The sequence below is a fragment of the Diaporthe amygdali genome (genome assembly GCF_026229845.1).
Source record: "Diaporthe amygdali strain CAA958 chromosome Unknown NODE_1_length_4327563_cov_65_473760, whole genome shotgun sequence".
Lineage (NCBI taxonomy): Eukaryota > Fungi > Ascomycota > Sordariomycetes > Diaporthales > Diaporthaceae > Diaporthe > Diaporthe amygdali.
Window position 1 is genome coordinate 2492111 of NW_026517021.1, and position 14048 is coordinate 2506158.

At 49.4% G+C, this 14048-nt stretch overlaps 8 protein-coding genes across 8 annotated transcripts; 5 read left to right on the forward strand and 3 right to left on the reverse strand.

The window, feature by feature from the left end:
• Positions 1-472: 472 nt before the first annotated feature.
• J7T55_006333 (uncharacterized protein) lies at positions 473-1395 on the forward strand (the record flags this gene model as incomplete). Its single annotated transcript, XM_053143152.1, has 4 exons — positions 473-808; positions 862-970; positions 1024-1106; positions 1213-1395. 4 exons carry the CDS (start codon positions 473-475, stop codon positions 1393-1395), a joined length of 711 nt encoding a protein of 236 aa, XP_053001099.1.
• A 442-nt stretch (positions 1396-1837) lies between these two features.
• J7T55_006334 (uncharacterized protein) lies at positions 1838-2216 on the reverse strand (the record flags this gene model as incomplete). Its single annotated transcript, XM_053143163.1, has 2 exons — positions 1838-2042; positions 2170-2216. The coding sequence occupies 2 exons, from the start codon at positions 2214-2216 to the stop codon at positions 1838-1840; spliced, it is 252 nt and encodes an 83-aa protein (XP_053001100.1).
• A 2259-nt stretch (positions 2217-4475) lies between these two features.
• On the forward strand, positions 4476-5584 carry J7T55_006335 (uncharacterized protein; the record flags this gene model as incomplete). The annotated part of the gene is made up of 3 exons (XM_053143174.1): positions 4476-4547; positions 4606-5180; positions 5494-5584. 3 exons carry the CDS (start codon positions 4476-4478, stop codon positions 5582-5584), a joined length of 738 nt encoding a protein of 245 aa, XP_053001101.1.
• A 969-nt stretch (positions 5585-6553) lies between these two features.
• On the reverse strand, positions 6554-7108 carry J7T55_006336 (uncharacterized protein; the record flags this gene model as incomplete). Its single annotated transcript, XM_053143185.1, has 1 exon — positions 6554-7108. The coding sequence occupies one exon, from the start codon at positions 7106-7108 to the stop codon at positions 6554-6556; it is 555 nt and encodes a 184-aa protein (XP_053001102.1).
• A 198-nt stretch (positions 7109-7306) lies between these two features.
• Positions 7307-9518, forward strand: J7T55_006337 (uncharacterized protein; the record flags this gene model as incomplete). The annotated part of the gene is made up of 4 exons (XM_053143196.1): positions 7307-7481; positions 7546-7649; positions 8245-9067; positions 9415-9518. The coding sequence occupies 4 exons, from the start codon at positions 7307-7309 to the stop codon at positions 9516-9518; spliced, it is 1206 nt and encodes a 401-aa protein (XP_053001103.1).
• A 479-nt stretch (positions 9519-9997) lies between these two features.
• J7T55_006338 (uncharacterized protein) lies at positions 9998-10375 on the forward strand (the record flags this gene model as incomplete). The annotated part of the gene is made up of 1 exon (XM_053143207.1): positions 9998-10375. One exon carries the CDS (start codon positions 9998-10000, stop codon positions 10373-10375), a length of 378 nt encoding a protein of 125 aa, XP_053001104.1.
• Positions 10376-11985: 1610 nt separating this feature from the next.
• Positions 11986-12917, reverse strand: J7T55_006339 (uncharacterized protein; the record flags this gene model as incomplete). The annotated part of the gene is made up of 2 exons (XM_053143218.1): positions 11986-12593; positions 12695-12917. The coding sequence occupies 2 exons, from the start codon at positions 12915-12917 to the stop codon at positions 11986-11988; spliced, it is 831 nt and encodes a 276-aa protein (XP_053001105.1).
• A 732-nt stretch (positions 12918-13649) lies between these two features.
• J7T55_006340 (uncharacterized protein) lies at positions 13650-13889 on the forward strand (the record flags this gene model as incomplete). Its single annotated transcript, XM_053143227.1, has 1 exon — positions 13650-13889. One exon carries the CDS (start codon positions 13650-13652, stop codon positions 13887-13889), a length of 240 nt encoding a protein of 79 aa, XP_053001106.1.
• Positions 13890-14048: the final 159 nt, after the last annotated feature.

Sequence of the window (14048 nt, forward strand, 5' to 3'; positions counted from 1 at the left end):
GAAACGACTAAGAACTTATTTCCGGCGCGGGGTTTGTGCAGCATCAATTCTACACTGACAGCGCTTGGCACATTGCTAAGAAAAGGCCCGAAACGAACCCCGTGGTCAATGGGTCGCTTGATTTGGAGTAACAACAACGGAACACGCGTCTCTTCACCTGCAGCCACCTCCGAGCTCTGGCATCCATTTCGTGTCCATCTTGGCTTGGGGATCCGAAATGAGAAGTGACCTGCCCTATACAGTCATGTCCGAATTACCGTGAGACGGAGCCGACTTACATTGTGTATTATGAACTGGGGTTGAGGTGCACAATACTGGTATGAGGGAGGGGGGAGGGAGGGCACTCAAGCACAGGGTGATCGCGATTTCTGGGCAATGAACGTGTATAAAGAGGACTGTTCCGAACGGATGAACGATGTTGTAGAAGAGGATGATATTTCAAGTCTATACTTAAGTACTGTACACCAGCAAAATGCAGCCCAAGTCATTCGCTTTCTTCCTGTCGGTCCTGCCATCCGTTCTTGGACATCCAGCTCTTGATGTCCGCCAGACTCAAGACTGTGACGCTGTTCATATCTTCCTTGCACGAGGAACTAGTGAGGACTATCCCGGGCGACAGATCAGCGTCGTAAATGCGACCTGCAATGGTATCAGCAGTTGTGGTTATGAAGATATCCAGTACCCTGCCTCTTTCCTACCGGACTATTGCACATCTGTGGGTGTTGGTGTAGTCAACGGAACATCTCAGATCACTGCATATGCGGCCAAATGCCCGAATGCACAGTTGGTGTTATCAGGCTACTCCCAGGTCAGCATGAACTTGATCCATCAGAAACATGTCTGGCTGACGATGGTCGATAGGGCGCTCAAGTCGTTGGCAACATACTAGGGGGGCAATCTGGTGGCTCCACGGGCTGTACCGATGAGACCTCCACCGGATTGGACCCTACATCATCACCGGCGGCTCAAAGTGGGTTCGAATGTAGACAACATCACAACTCCCGAGGCTGATCTTCTCTGCAGTTGCGGCAGTGACCCTGTTCGGAGACGTAACTCATACAGCTAACCAAACATACAATGTTGAGTCCGGGGCGGCTTTCGATGGCGTAAGTGCGGTCTTTCTGATCCTTGGCGTCCAAATAGAATCCGTGATTTGTGCTGCACGACAGGCTATCTTGGGACACTACAAACAGCAGCTAACACGATGCAAAGATCTATCCTAGAACGGGCACGCAGCTCGCACGTCTCAATGAGTTTTCCAGCGAAATCCGGTCCTGGTGCTTGGCGGCTGACCCTGTATGCGCTCAAGGCAGCGATGCGGCCGCCCACACGAGCTATTTCTCGATCTTCTCAGCGGATGCGGGAGCATGGATTCAGACAAAGCTGACTTTGTAATATTATCTATGAGGAGCATAATTCTTCTACAACATTTCTTCTCTTTCAAAAAGGCTAAAATTTATGTGGATTGGTTTGAAACATCCGTGGAAAGACCTCGTCTATTACTGACAGCGTCATTGAACATGAATGCTTCGCTTGTATATCACCCAGCGACTACCAATTACAAACTTCAAACTAAAATAAACCAAGTGCCTTCTCGGGCCAGTATTAGGCCAATGTAGATACCAAAAACTTGTCTCCGGGCTAAAAGCGCCTCGGCTGAACTCTTCGCCTACCGTACGGCCCGCCCGTCCCTAAGGTGTCACGAGAGTTTCAAGCTGGCAGCACTCTGACTGTGATCAATTCATGAGTATGTGTAGCTCAAGTAGTATTCTTCTTTTGTGGGAGAAGGCATTACTTAAGAAGGGGAGATTGAATGGAAGAACACCTGAGCTTGAGATCAGTTTGGTCTCAAGATCTTGTCCAGGGGCTTGATCTTCTCAGCCATGCGGGCCGCTGACTGAGCCCTGGTCTGAGTCTGCCGAAACCCAAGATCTTCTCGCTCGCTGTCTGGTGAAGTAAATCGTGTCATCGTGAACATTGGGTCTTCGAGGACAGGTATCTTTGGTCGCAGAACGGGGTTGTCTTTCGACAGTGCCTTTTTGCTGTGAGGAAAGGGGCATGTTAAGAAGAGGTTTATACCCAAGTGTAAGAAGGAAGTAGCAGCACAATTCAAGACATGTAAGATGATACTTGGGCGAAAATCAGTATAGAATAATATTCCCAACATACTTAGGCTCAGGGTTCTGACCAGCGTGGTTGGAAAGGTTGTTGTCCATGATACAGTGACAGGATCGGCCGGCTGGGCTGAACGCTACGGCTGCTGTTCACTGTGGAAGGGCCTGCATGCAACCAGATATCACGAGATTCATGAATTCAACAAAACATATATTTCTCATCCCTTGGAAACGGAAAGGGCATCGACTGGGAGTCGAGTGAAAATTCACGCAGGAAGAGGAAATAGAACTTGATGGCGAAGACCAGGCATGGTAGATGACTGTAGGTATGAAGGGAATGCCCTTTTTAATACTTTTGCACAACCCAAAGGCTCGAGGTACATCACTAATGTATGAAGAGTGGCGATATTGAGTTGCGAGTTCTATACTGATGCTTCAGGGTTGAGGTCCGGCGGTTAGAACCTGCAACGAATAAAGGCACCGCGACCATTGTGTCACGAAGGGGTGAACCAGACATCGCCTCAGGCCAGATTTACGATTCAACCTCGTCAATAGAATTCAATTGGAGATGACCTATCAATATCTAGAATCTTCGGAGGTATGTCCGATGGAGCTGATCATGTCATAATGCGTCAAGCCAATCGATGTTAATATTGACCAAAAGAGCTGCATTCTCGCGGCTACCTGCATTGACTAGATGAGATGCCTTTTCTTGGAGGATGGATGGCATTTTGAAAAGCCCATCCTGATTACCGCAATGAGGGTCGGTCACTAGATATCAACATATGCGCTCGACTCTATTTTGAATGCAGGATGACGTTAATCGCTCCCAAGTGTCACCTTTGTTGGTGTTGGATGGAAAAGATCCCCACAACGCCGACAAACATTTCGCGACGTTGTACGGATTCCGATTTTAGACATTCTCTTGTGCCACGATATGAGTATTTATGAATTCAATTCTATTCAAGGGATTGTAATGACATCATGAGCAGCAACAGATTTGAAATAGATGTATACGTACGGGAGCATTTTGCAGGTGGCTCAAAACCCAATAGCGGACGGAAGCTTGCATGAGTAAAGTTGTTGCGACTGTTCTGTTGCACTAAAAGTCGAATTCGTTTGTTTCGAAGTGATCGTCGATTCCTGTGAGCAACAAATGTTCTCATCCTTGTCTGATATGTGATGCCGAGCCCTTTAACGGATCTGTCATTGAGCTCCCCTAAACCGACTTTCGCCTTCATGGTCGCGGTTGACTTCACCAATCAATATCTAGCCACCATGGCAATCGTAATCGATGCCCTAGGTAATGGAGAATCAAACAGCGTACAGATACGCCCCATCAGTGCCATCATGAGTCTGGCGATGGCACACGAGGGGACGGCATACCATGGTTCGCGGACTGCTTCGCGCCTTGTCATTGATCCCGGCATTCCCGTAATCACTCGCTTGCCATTCTTTTGTCCAACATGATTTATATCCCTGTAACTCGACAGGCACATTAGCTCACGGTAAACTCCGAGAAAATGTCCTGGACTCAAGCCGCTGATGTATCCACGCCCCATGACCGGCCTGGATGCCTCCATTCGAGAAGTCGTGCACCACGCGATAGGTGGGGGCCCGTATCATATGACGGTATCCTGAAATGTTTACCACAGCATTGAGACGTAATTTGGACACTTCGTACATTGACACTGGTTTGCTGAGCCTCCTCATCCTTCGGGACAGCACCTTAGTATTGCTTCATTTGAAGTTATGTCCCACAAATTGTACGTGACATCGATCACCTCACGTGGTTTGAAGGTGTTTCAACCCATCACCTGTGTGATTTCGTGCTGTATGGCGCAGCTCTGACAAAAAGTCGGATATGCAGTCAACTTCGACAGGTCCTTACGCCTGTAGGTAATCACACGGCCTAACGGTTAGTGAGATGAGGAATGGGCTGATCGGAGAATCTGGCGCATCTGCTTGCACTTTCGAGCTCGCAACATAGGTCTTTCCTGGCAACTTGGACGGCGCAATCATGAGCGAGGATCAACAAGGCCTTTAAGCGAAACCAGCGGATCACAAGACGGCCACTGTTAAACTGAGTCCAATAGTAAGAAGTCAACCTTAGTCAGTTCGGGTCATTGCCCAGCAATAGCCTGACATAACCACGAGGTGAGATAATCTGCCGGCATCGATCTCACCAGGATGCTGAATACGTGAATTGATTACGCCAAATCTTCGGAACCAATCACACACGCTCAATCTGCGCACGCTTGCGTTGCTGCCTAGTCCTGATGTTGGGACAGAGACAGGAACTGTCAGCTTCAAGATCACACAACCTCCGGAGCAAACCGACTGTCGACACCAACACCACACATGGAGTTACACCAGTTCTGTTTCCCTGTGCGAAAGCTGTCCAACGAGCTCGTGGAGCTGACACCTTTTTCGGTAGGCCAGGAGCCATGTTCGGATCGTCTAGATCTCAACCGCTAATCCGACCAAACAGGCCCCGAAACATGCTCCAGTGTTCTACAGCCTCTCGAGAGAACATTCAGGGCTCTACGCTCACTACCCACAAGGCCCATACGACAATTATGAAGATTTTATGACGTCGTTTGTTTGCGGTCTCCTCGCCCAGACTCATGAATGCCAGGCTTTTGCCATCATCGACAAGACAAAGACAGAAAAGTCCCTCAACAAAGTCGACGGCGAAGGCGCCTTGGCTGGAGTAATTGCTTTCATGGACGCTAATCCTTCCTCGCGGTCCCTCACAATCGGTACATTGTTCACTCTACCATCATACCAGCGAACCCATGTCACAAGCAACGCCGTGGGCCTGATGCTCCAGCATGCGCTCGATGCACCATCTGCTGGTGGTCTGGGGCTGATCCGAGTGCAATGGAGACTGGACTCACTCCATGAAGGCTCCGCCCGGGTTGCCAAGAGAATGGGGCTCAGGTGGGAAGGAACAGAGATGTGGTTTCGTTTGATCAAAGACGGAGTCGCTCGAGGCAAGGTGGGCAATGGAAAGCCTCTACCTCCCGGCAGCGAGAAAGGAGATGTCTGGCAAGACAAGACGACGTATGCTATGTGCTGGGATGATTGGGTTGGAGGTGGACGTGAGAAGACTCTAGCTGCGATGCTGAAAAGATGAGAACGCAGCGCACTAGATTGCGGAGAGAGAGATTTCATAAGATTTGATTGCTATGTAGAGCGAGAAATCACACCATCTTCACAAGATGTTCAGGCCGACGGCCTACTCACCAAACAGCTTATGATAAGGGCATGGATCTGTTTCAATTAAATCAAGTTCTGTAACGGGTCGGAAATGGCACTACTCGGATCAGCAGTGCCAAAGAAGCTGACCTGATTCGCTCGCCTTGCAAATTCACAGGGACATCAGCGATGACATCAGAAGGGTAGCAGGAGGAGATTACGGAATCGTCCAGAAGCGGGATCATCGAGATTGCATCCTGACTGGATGAGTCGGAAAGTCAATGGTTGTTGGTTCATGCGAACACGCCAAATGGTGTAAGATGATTGGTTGTCTTGCGAGTGTGGACCCCAGACGTCCGTACAGAGTTGCTGGCAGAGACTGGGGCTCCATTTTCAGTCTATATACCACGATGCATGTAGGCGAGGCATGGTTTCTCTTTCAATGACCCTTCTTACTTGAGGGATAACACGGCCAAACTATCCCCGAAGACGACTCGGGATCTCTGCGAAATGATCTCCAGTTGGCGACGTCATCTGAGCAGACTTGCGTGCAACATGATCCCGTATTATATGACCTGTACAAAGTTCTGATCCCCATCCTTGGTAGTCGGTTTCACACGCAACAATTTGCTTTTCTCTGGAAGTGGTTGAATTGTTTGAACATCTTGTTTGCACTACTTCTCTAAACACGAACTTGTGTCACAGGCTGTATATTCAGCCTGTGATGGAAAATGTCATCGGGCTACAAACAACACTAAATACGCCGAAAAGCTGTATGTTATGGTAATGTAACGAGACTGTTTTACTAATGGAAATCTAAATCACAGTATACTATACTTGTTTTCATCGCGCTTCACGCCATTACAAGAAACGTTTACGACCGTCTCAGTCATAGTTGGGCTGTGAATAATATATTTATTGTTGAGGCTTAGGGAGATAATCGTACATCAAGGTGCGCAGCCGCGTTGATTTTGTACTACTATATCATACATGTATAAGAGGTAAAAACTTAATGCTGCGAGAAGGTAGATTTTGATTTAAAAAGTCTTCAAATAAATCATACGAAACTTTATATACAAGTGTAGAAAATTAAACATCCCATATCTTCACTCTGAAACCCCCAAGGTAAGCATACGCCACCCAAAAGACAAACGAATTGGAATGCCTTCACAGCTCAGTCATCATCATCTGCAAGAAAGTGATTCACCTCTTATTCACCATCCACCCCCCTTGCTCCATTAGAATCCAGAGTTCGGGTTTGGGTTAGGGATCACCGAGCCTCCCTGAACAACTGGAGGGACGACTGAAGTGCCCGTACCAGCAGCCAAAGCCTTATAGGCGGCCAGAGTGTTGGGCGAGTCGAAATTCTGGTTGATCACACCACCCATCCCCTTCTGGCAGTGGTTGCCCGTCGTCTGAGCACAGTAGTACCAGATGGGGGTCTTGTCTTGAACGACAATTTGGAAAACGTCGGGGGCCTGTGCAGCGTCGGTAGGCTGGAAACCGCTGAAGAAGGGCTGCGCAAGGGAGGCATCGGGGACGCAAGGCTGCCCGAAGGATGACTGGGCAACTGAGTGGTTCTTTGGAAGGAAATGCCACTCGACGATATCTCCAATCTCGGCAACGACGTTTTCTGGGTCAAAGACCAGAGCACCTCCACGGCCGGCGACAACAGAGTGAGTGACTCCGGTAAGGGTGGTTGTCTTGTCAGGAGTTGAGGTTGTGGTCGCGGTTGGCAGGGCGGTGACAACGGCCGCAGCGGCAAAAACAGTGATCAGAGTCTGGGCGAACATTTTTGAAGAGATGCTTCTTTGATGTTGTGTGCTTTTTTTTTTGGGACAGGATTTCTGAAGATAGACTGAGAAGGTTGAAATTCGTGTTCTAGAAAGACGCAGTTGGATTGTTTCTGAAGATGGTGATGTGGTCCAGGAAAAACATGTTGCCATGGGAATATGGGGCACTCTTATAAGATCCCCAGCCCATCCAAAATCATGTATACAAACGTTTGGAATCATTTCCCTCACAACCTGAATATGGCTTCCAAGTCCAAGGCCTGCGCGGCTATTGGGTCTTCCGATCAGCAGCGCCGTAGGGCTGAGGCGGTGCGGGACAGCTGCTGCGCCTCACTGTCATCCGAACACCACATTCTTCCCGACGCAGTGGAAAGTCGACTGCAGCTCGAGGCTATTTCTGGGTCTACGCTAACTACTTGGGCGTGACAGCTCTTTAGCGTCAGAAGCGCGGCCGCTCTTCAGCCGTCCACAGGGCGTCGGCAATGGCCTTTCCGGACTGCGCATTAGGCGCAGACGCGCAGACGCGATCACAGAGCCTATCGTAAGCCGGGGCTGCAATATTCATCTTACCAAATTCGCAGCGGCCGCAAGGTCACGAGGAAATTTCTTGTGGTGAGGCAACCCAGGGCTGAGAAATCAGTAATTTCAATGAGAAACAGAAATGACCCGGTCTTACGGTGGAAATACTGGCATAGAGCGGGCTTGACCACCAGATATGAGATTTGATGATCGCTTCAAGCCTTTTGTCCTCGAGCTATCTCAAGATTTATCTTCGGTATAATATGTAACCCAGATTTTCTGAAAACAAATTTCTCGGTGCGGAACTCTCTTTGGACCGACATTTTACGTGGCTCCTTTAATGCAATAGACTAGAAGTAGAAGGTGAGCTGACATTGCAAGGGTCAGCGTATCCACTAAATGTCAGCGAAGTCATGAAATTAAGTGAAAGTAGTCAGAGCCTCGTCACAATTGATCAGAATCGAAGTCCGTTGTCATGCAGTGTCAGTCTATTATCGAAGATAGAAAGTACTTGTACTAATTGAAACTTAAGGTCTGGTGGCATGTCTTCCTCACAAATAATTATCCTAACAAGCCCGTGGAGCTGTGATCAAGCCGTACACAACGCTTTTCTTTAGATTATTCATCTGACTATGATACCGATGTCTTCTTTCTGGCGCTCTGTTCCGGGAGCCGCCGTCGGTCACTGGTTAGCAGACGTCGGCACCAGATCGACTGCTGCAGGGGCGGCAATTTACGGTCCACTGGTACTCGGCTTCGTCTACGACAGTCTAGTCCTTGGACTTTACTGTAGCTTTGTGTGGAAGTGCCCCGCTATCGTACTGGAGCATCTGTACCGTATCATGATTAACGGTGCAGCGCGGCGTCGGGAATCCAAGAAACGAGGAACCGAAGCTCAGGTCAGGATTTTGGACATTGGGGTAGCCACCGGCTATTACATGGCCAAGACAAAGCTTCCAGAAAGTACCTCGGTCACGCTCTTCGATCTCAATACGGATTGCCTGGAGGTCGCTTCCACGAGGTGTCGAAAAGCCCACTCCGAGGTGCTCAATCTCGACATTGAGACCGTCTGTGGCGATTTTCTGGCGTCAGATTCGGACCCATCCTCGATACAATGCATGCTGGATCCAAGGAAGCAAGGCAACAAACATTACGACGTCGTATTCACCACTTTCCTACTGCATTGTCTCCCAGGGCCACCGGATCGTAAAGCTAAAGCGTTGGCTTCGCTGTCACGTTTGGTCGAGCCGACGTCCGGGGTCCTGTGTGGAGCGACTATCTTGGGAAAGGGTTCCAGAGAAGTGTGTCACTCGCTTGTCGGTCGATTCGTCCTTTTCTGGCACAACTTGTTGGGATGGTTCGACAATGAGAGTGACGACACCGAGGATTTTGTCCAAGCTTTGGAAGAGGCATTTGAGATTGTTTCTTGTCAAGTCATAGGTACGGTGCTCTTTTTTGAGGCTAGACGACCCAGGTGTATTTATAAGACGTAAACTTCGTCCAGCGACTGTTCTGTCTGGATGATTTCATCAGTCGAGCATGACCAGGAGGACGCGACCAAGGCTCTAAAAGAATCAGTGCCGGATATGGAAGCAAGGGTTAGCCTTCCATGGATAGTGGGCTCCAGAAACGGGACTTTTGCCTGTACTTTCGCCTTACTTGGGTCTGGAATATCTGCTGATAAAAAGGCGCAACTTGGATTCTGTCCACCTGCAAGTCTATAAGCTCGCTCGAAGATGGTTAATGTTTGGGTCGGCGGATGTCAGTACATATTGTTACACAAGCAGCAAGGGCGCAGCTACTGCGCAACCGAAACTTTGCTTGGAATGAGACCCACGCGCCGGAATGCATTCCATTCCAGTACAATTCGCACGCATGCGCGCAACTCTAAGACACGTGTCGTGGAACTATAAAAGGAAAGGGAGGGAGAGGAGAGCATATTCAGTAGGCTCTTAATTCTACTACCCTTTCCCGCACTGCACCCTCGCTCTTCCTTCGCTGCGTATATTTATTCACTCCACTTGTCAGCCCCATTTTCTGACAGCGGGTTTCTCGCTAAAGGCGGCAATTAACATAAGTTGAACCTTATCTGGTGCGCGACTCAACATTTATGCATCCGTTCTGATCATCTACGATTTGAGAGGTAGCGGTGTAGCGTTATTCATCGCCTGACACATGACTCTGTTGTCGGCACAGGGCAACGATTCGTGCCCGGTATTTAGACATCCACCTTCATAGTCTTGAAAGAAATAGGGGTAGCACAATCTCACTTTCTCGTCTTTAAGACCAAGTGAAGCTATGACATCCTTCTGTCCTTTCACCACTCCCGTCGTCGCACCGTCGTGTTCGTGGCGTCAAGCATCCCCAATAATGTCTTTCTACGCGGACATCTTCTACCTCGCTCATCTCTGGGAGATTGCAAGGCCTCGTGGAGAGGACTGTTTGCAGGCCGCAGAACAGCATATTGCCAGCCCGAAAGAGACAACCGAGAAGGGTCACACCAGAGACCTTGGGAAACTGTTCAGACATGCAGCAGCCAAGACATTTCGATACGCCCAGAGAGACTCATATCGCCGACACAAAGACAACACATATATTGTGCTAAACGATCTTGGGGAGGGGGACGATGAGGACTCTGACGGAGAATGGGCCCGGAACGAGGTCGATCCTGATTTTGTTGCCTCCACCAGCTTCAGACGAAGCTTAAGCCAGAGGGCTAGTCGCATCATGGGTCGAAGACGATTATAATGAGCTGATTGGCAACGACATTGGCTTCTACCGAGAAGATTCAGCAATGGTATCGTCCAAAGTTTCGATCACGGCGGCGCAACTATATTTGCATCGACACAAAGCTTGGAAGGACTTACTTCATTACGAACTATGTTTGTGTTCTTTGATTCCATGTCCTCAGCTTGGATTTCTGCAGCATTTCAGAAGAAAATAGGTGTATTAGGTGCGAGGTTCAGAGAACCATGAACGGATGATCTTATGACTGACGATGAGCATGACGGTGGAGACGAGCATTATTGCATTATGCGTGGAGAGACTGATAATGGGTTATGCAAGCGAGCCCTACGTTGATGGACCTGCTAGAGAACTTCTGCTTCTACCTCATGATCTTGTTTCACTTCAAATGGATTGAAGAATAAAGATTTTTTTCGCATCTCAAACTGATTTGTTGGTAATAGCGGTCCAATAATATTCAAGGGTATTTTTACTCTTAGAGCGTGTGTGGTCGAACTTCAGAGAATTCAATCGAGTGTCAAGAATTGACATACACCGCCCTTCTCCATCCATATCCCTCATTGTCATTTCTCTTTGAGGAGAAATTCATATTCGCGGATTACTGAGCAGAAATGGAAAGATCAAACAAAGCCATGGCTCAACAAAATTCCTGTTTGCATGATTGCATGTGCTTAGGCTCGAGAACCCTAAGCCAAAGAATTATATGATATAGCACTACTGGCAGAGGCGAACTATTGAAGAGTACACAAAGAGCGACCTGACAGAAGAATCAGATGATGAAACGGCTTATTATCAATTGATGTTCTCCGTTAGAGCAGATACAGAGTCTTCAGTCCGTACATTATGGACGAGAGCGGACAATTGACTTCTCCGCACACCTTTGCAATTTTCTCTCGCTTGCGATGTTCCCTTGGTTGCCAGCTCACTGCAAGTATTTGCTTAAATCTGTGACCTCTAACACATATCTCAATCTCGAGGACTGATGACGAGGTGTGTGAAATGTGAATAGTTTGAGGGCTGTTTTGTTTGCCATAGTTTTGGCCATGTTCCATTTTCGACATTGGGCTGGTCAGTGTTCAATCTAATGATCCCTTTTGTGACTGGTTTTGGTACAAGGGGCCTGAACACTGGAATCGATTGGACTGTTTAAGATCCTTATCATACGATGGACATTGCAGAACGGATTGTTATATTCTCTCTCGACATAATGCCATGCGCATGACCACGAGCACTAGCAGTGGGGGACGGAGAGCAAAATACTCCAAATCACTCCTATGTGATGGATAAATCTCATCGGTTCAGTTCCTCTTAAGATGTTGAATTAATTGAATTATTATGATGAAAATAGCATGCCCCTGTTGGCAACGCTTCGGCCAGAAACATGCTCCTGTCCGCAGGGTCAAATGCCCTGGCTTCTGTATTCACCGCAAAAGCTGTCATGTAAAATACGTGCGCCTTCGCGGTGATCTCAAATCGATGATGAAAGCTCAAGTGCGGCCTTCCAGCAATAGGAAAAACATTGTGTCCCGGAACGCCTTGCTCATCCACTCCATCCCTAAGAGATTACCCGTGTTTCGAAATGATCAGGCAAACATTAAATCAGCAACGAACCCTTAGTGTCTGCTATTCTGGTCCCGGATGCTGGTATTATTCGAGTGGCCGCCTTGATACTCGTGATCCCCAGGCAACTCCACTGGTGGCTCACCATTATCAAGCTCTGTCGCGTGAATGTCCCCAGGCGCCTCAAACACGTCTGGCATGGATTGCAATTCGTGTGGCCGTTGTTGTGACTGGTGCATGCTGATCAAATAGGCTTCTCCGTCCTCTTCCTCCTTTCTCATGGCTCCAGTAGATGATGCGCCGCCTCCATCTTTCATCCCTGATTCCTCTATCTCTCTCCTCTTCCTCTCGCGTTGCTTGGGTCGGAACCAGAAAAAGTAGACGCACACAGCTGCTATGATCCCAAGTCCGCAAACACTGCCGACTACTGCGCCTGCTATGGCGCCACCCGAAACGCCGTTCGACGTTGCAATAGAGGTGGACGATGCCGAGGATGTTGATGATGATGTTGAGGTTGCGGATGAAGCATCGCTTGTGGTGACTGATGTACACATGTCTATACTGTAATATACCCATGACGTATTGTAGCACCTTGAGATATATCCAATAATCTGGTCGCCTGAACATATATCTGATGTGCTATCCTTTTGGTAGATGGTGGCTAGAGGCACAGATTAGCAAGACAGACATCTCGTCGGGGAGTTTCCCAAACGGCCGAACTTGGCCGCAAACAGAATAGCATAGTCGAAGAGAGGAACGCACGAGTACAGCCATCGTCGAGGACCGTGAACATAAAGCTCTTGTATGTCGCATCGGCCACTTCCGCGATATTCGTACAGTATCCGTCCGGGTAGCCATTCTCCCCCGCGAGGCGGGTCTGTGAAGTCTGGCAATTCGCGTCCGAGAAAAGGACGAGACTCGACGCAGCGGTCCCAGCGGCGCTGCAGAGCAGTAGGCACAATGCCGCGGGGAGTTGTGACAGCATTTTGATCCAGGTACTGTTTCGGTAAGCCCTAGGACTACTTAACGCGCGGGATGGAGCAATAGACTGTCAGTGACGGAGGGTAAGTTGAGAAGAAATTGAAGACCAGAGAGAATTAGGGCAGGGCACGGTCCGTCTGGGGGCTGAATGCAGGCCAGGAAGCCAGCGCGATTGCCCATCCACCTCCTCCCGAGGGGTTGACAGGGTTCGCTGGAAGGATGCTTGGCCTGCATTTGTGACTATCCCGAACTCGTCCTTGTGACAGCGGAAACATGTGCGCTGCAGCCACGATCGTGCCGCTTTGCCATCTTCATGGGCTTCGGTCAGCTCCAGATAGCGAGCCATATCGTTTTCCTCGTGACGCAGAGGGGGAAGTAGCCCAAGCCAAGCCTTTCCCTCTCCCTTCCTTTCCTCTCGCGTCCAGACCCTACCGGCGAACTACCGTTTGGGTTCCGACTCCAGACCATCATGGAAAACTCGTTGATTGCCCATGCCTAGCTGTGTGCGCCAATACGCAGGGTTGTGGGGCGTCTCACAATCCCAGTTCCTTGGTAGCTGAGGAGGGACCCGCTTCCGGGGATCTAGTCCCTGAAAAAGTGCTTTTCGCCGCGGTCTAGTCGCTCAGCTTTATAAGGTTGCTGCAGCTCATTCGTCCCCAACAAATGAGATCCTCGCAAGCTTGGACCGAACAGGTTCAGCTGTGTGACCAGGGATATCGCCAGCACGGACAACACGATGCCAAATCTTCCAAATCTCCCAGCCCTTGGCGACAAAAGCCCCCTTTCCGCTGGGCGGCCGCTGGGCGGGATCGACCCGTACTGCACAACGCCGCAGCACATCACATCACGAGGGGGCCTGACTTGGGCAGCTGTTGTGGAACGACGCAACTTGCTTTTCCCTCAGCCCCCAACCCGAGACATGACCCGACCAGCGGGACTGCGGATCCTTGCCTTGAGGCTCAAAAGCGCGCGTTGACATCGGTCTCGATCCCGCTACCCTGCTGTGTAGATGTAGTCGATAGATAGGTTGAGGTAGTGTCAGCGTTACAACGGCTGCTATCGTTTCCTCCATGCTTCGTCTAGTCTTTGGGCACTAGTTAGGTAGACGTTGACGGCCCGCTAGACACAGCGGCCC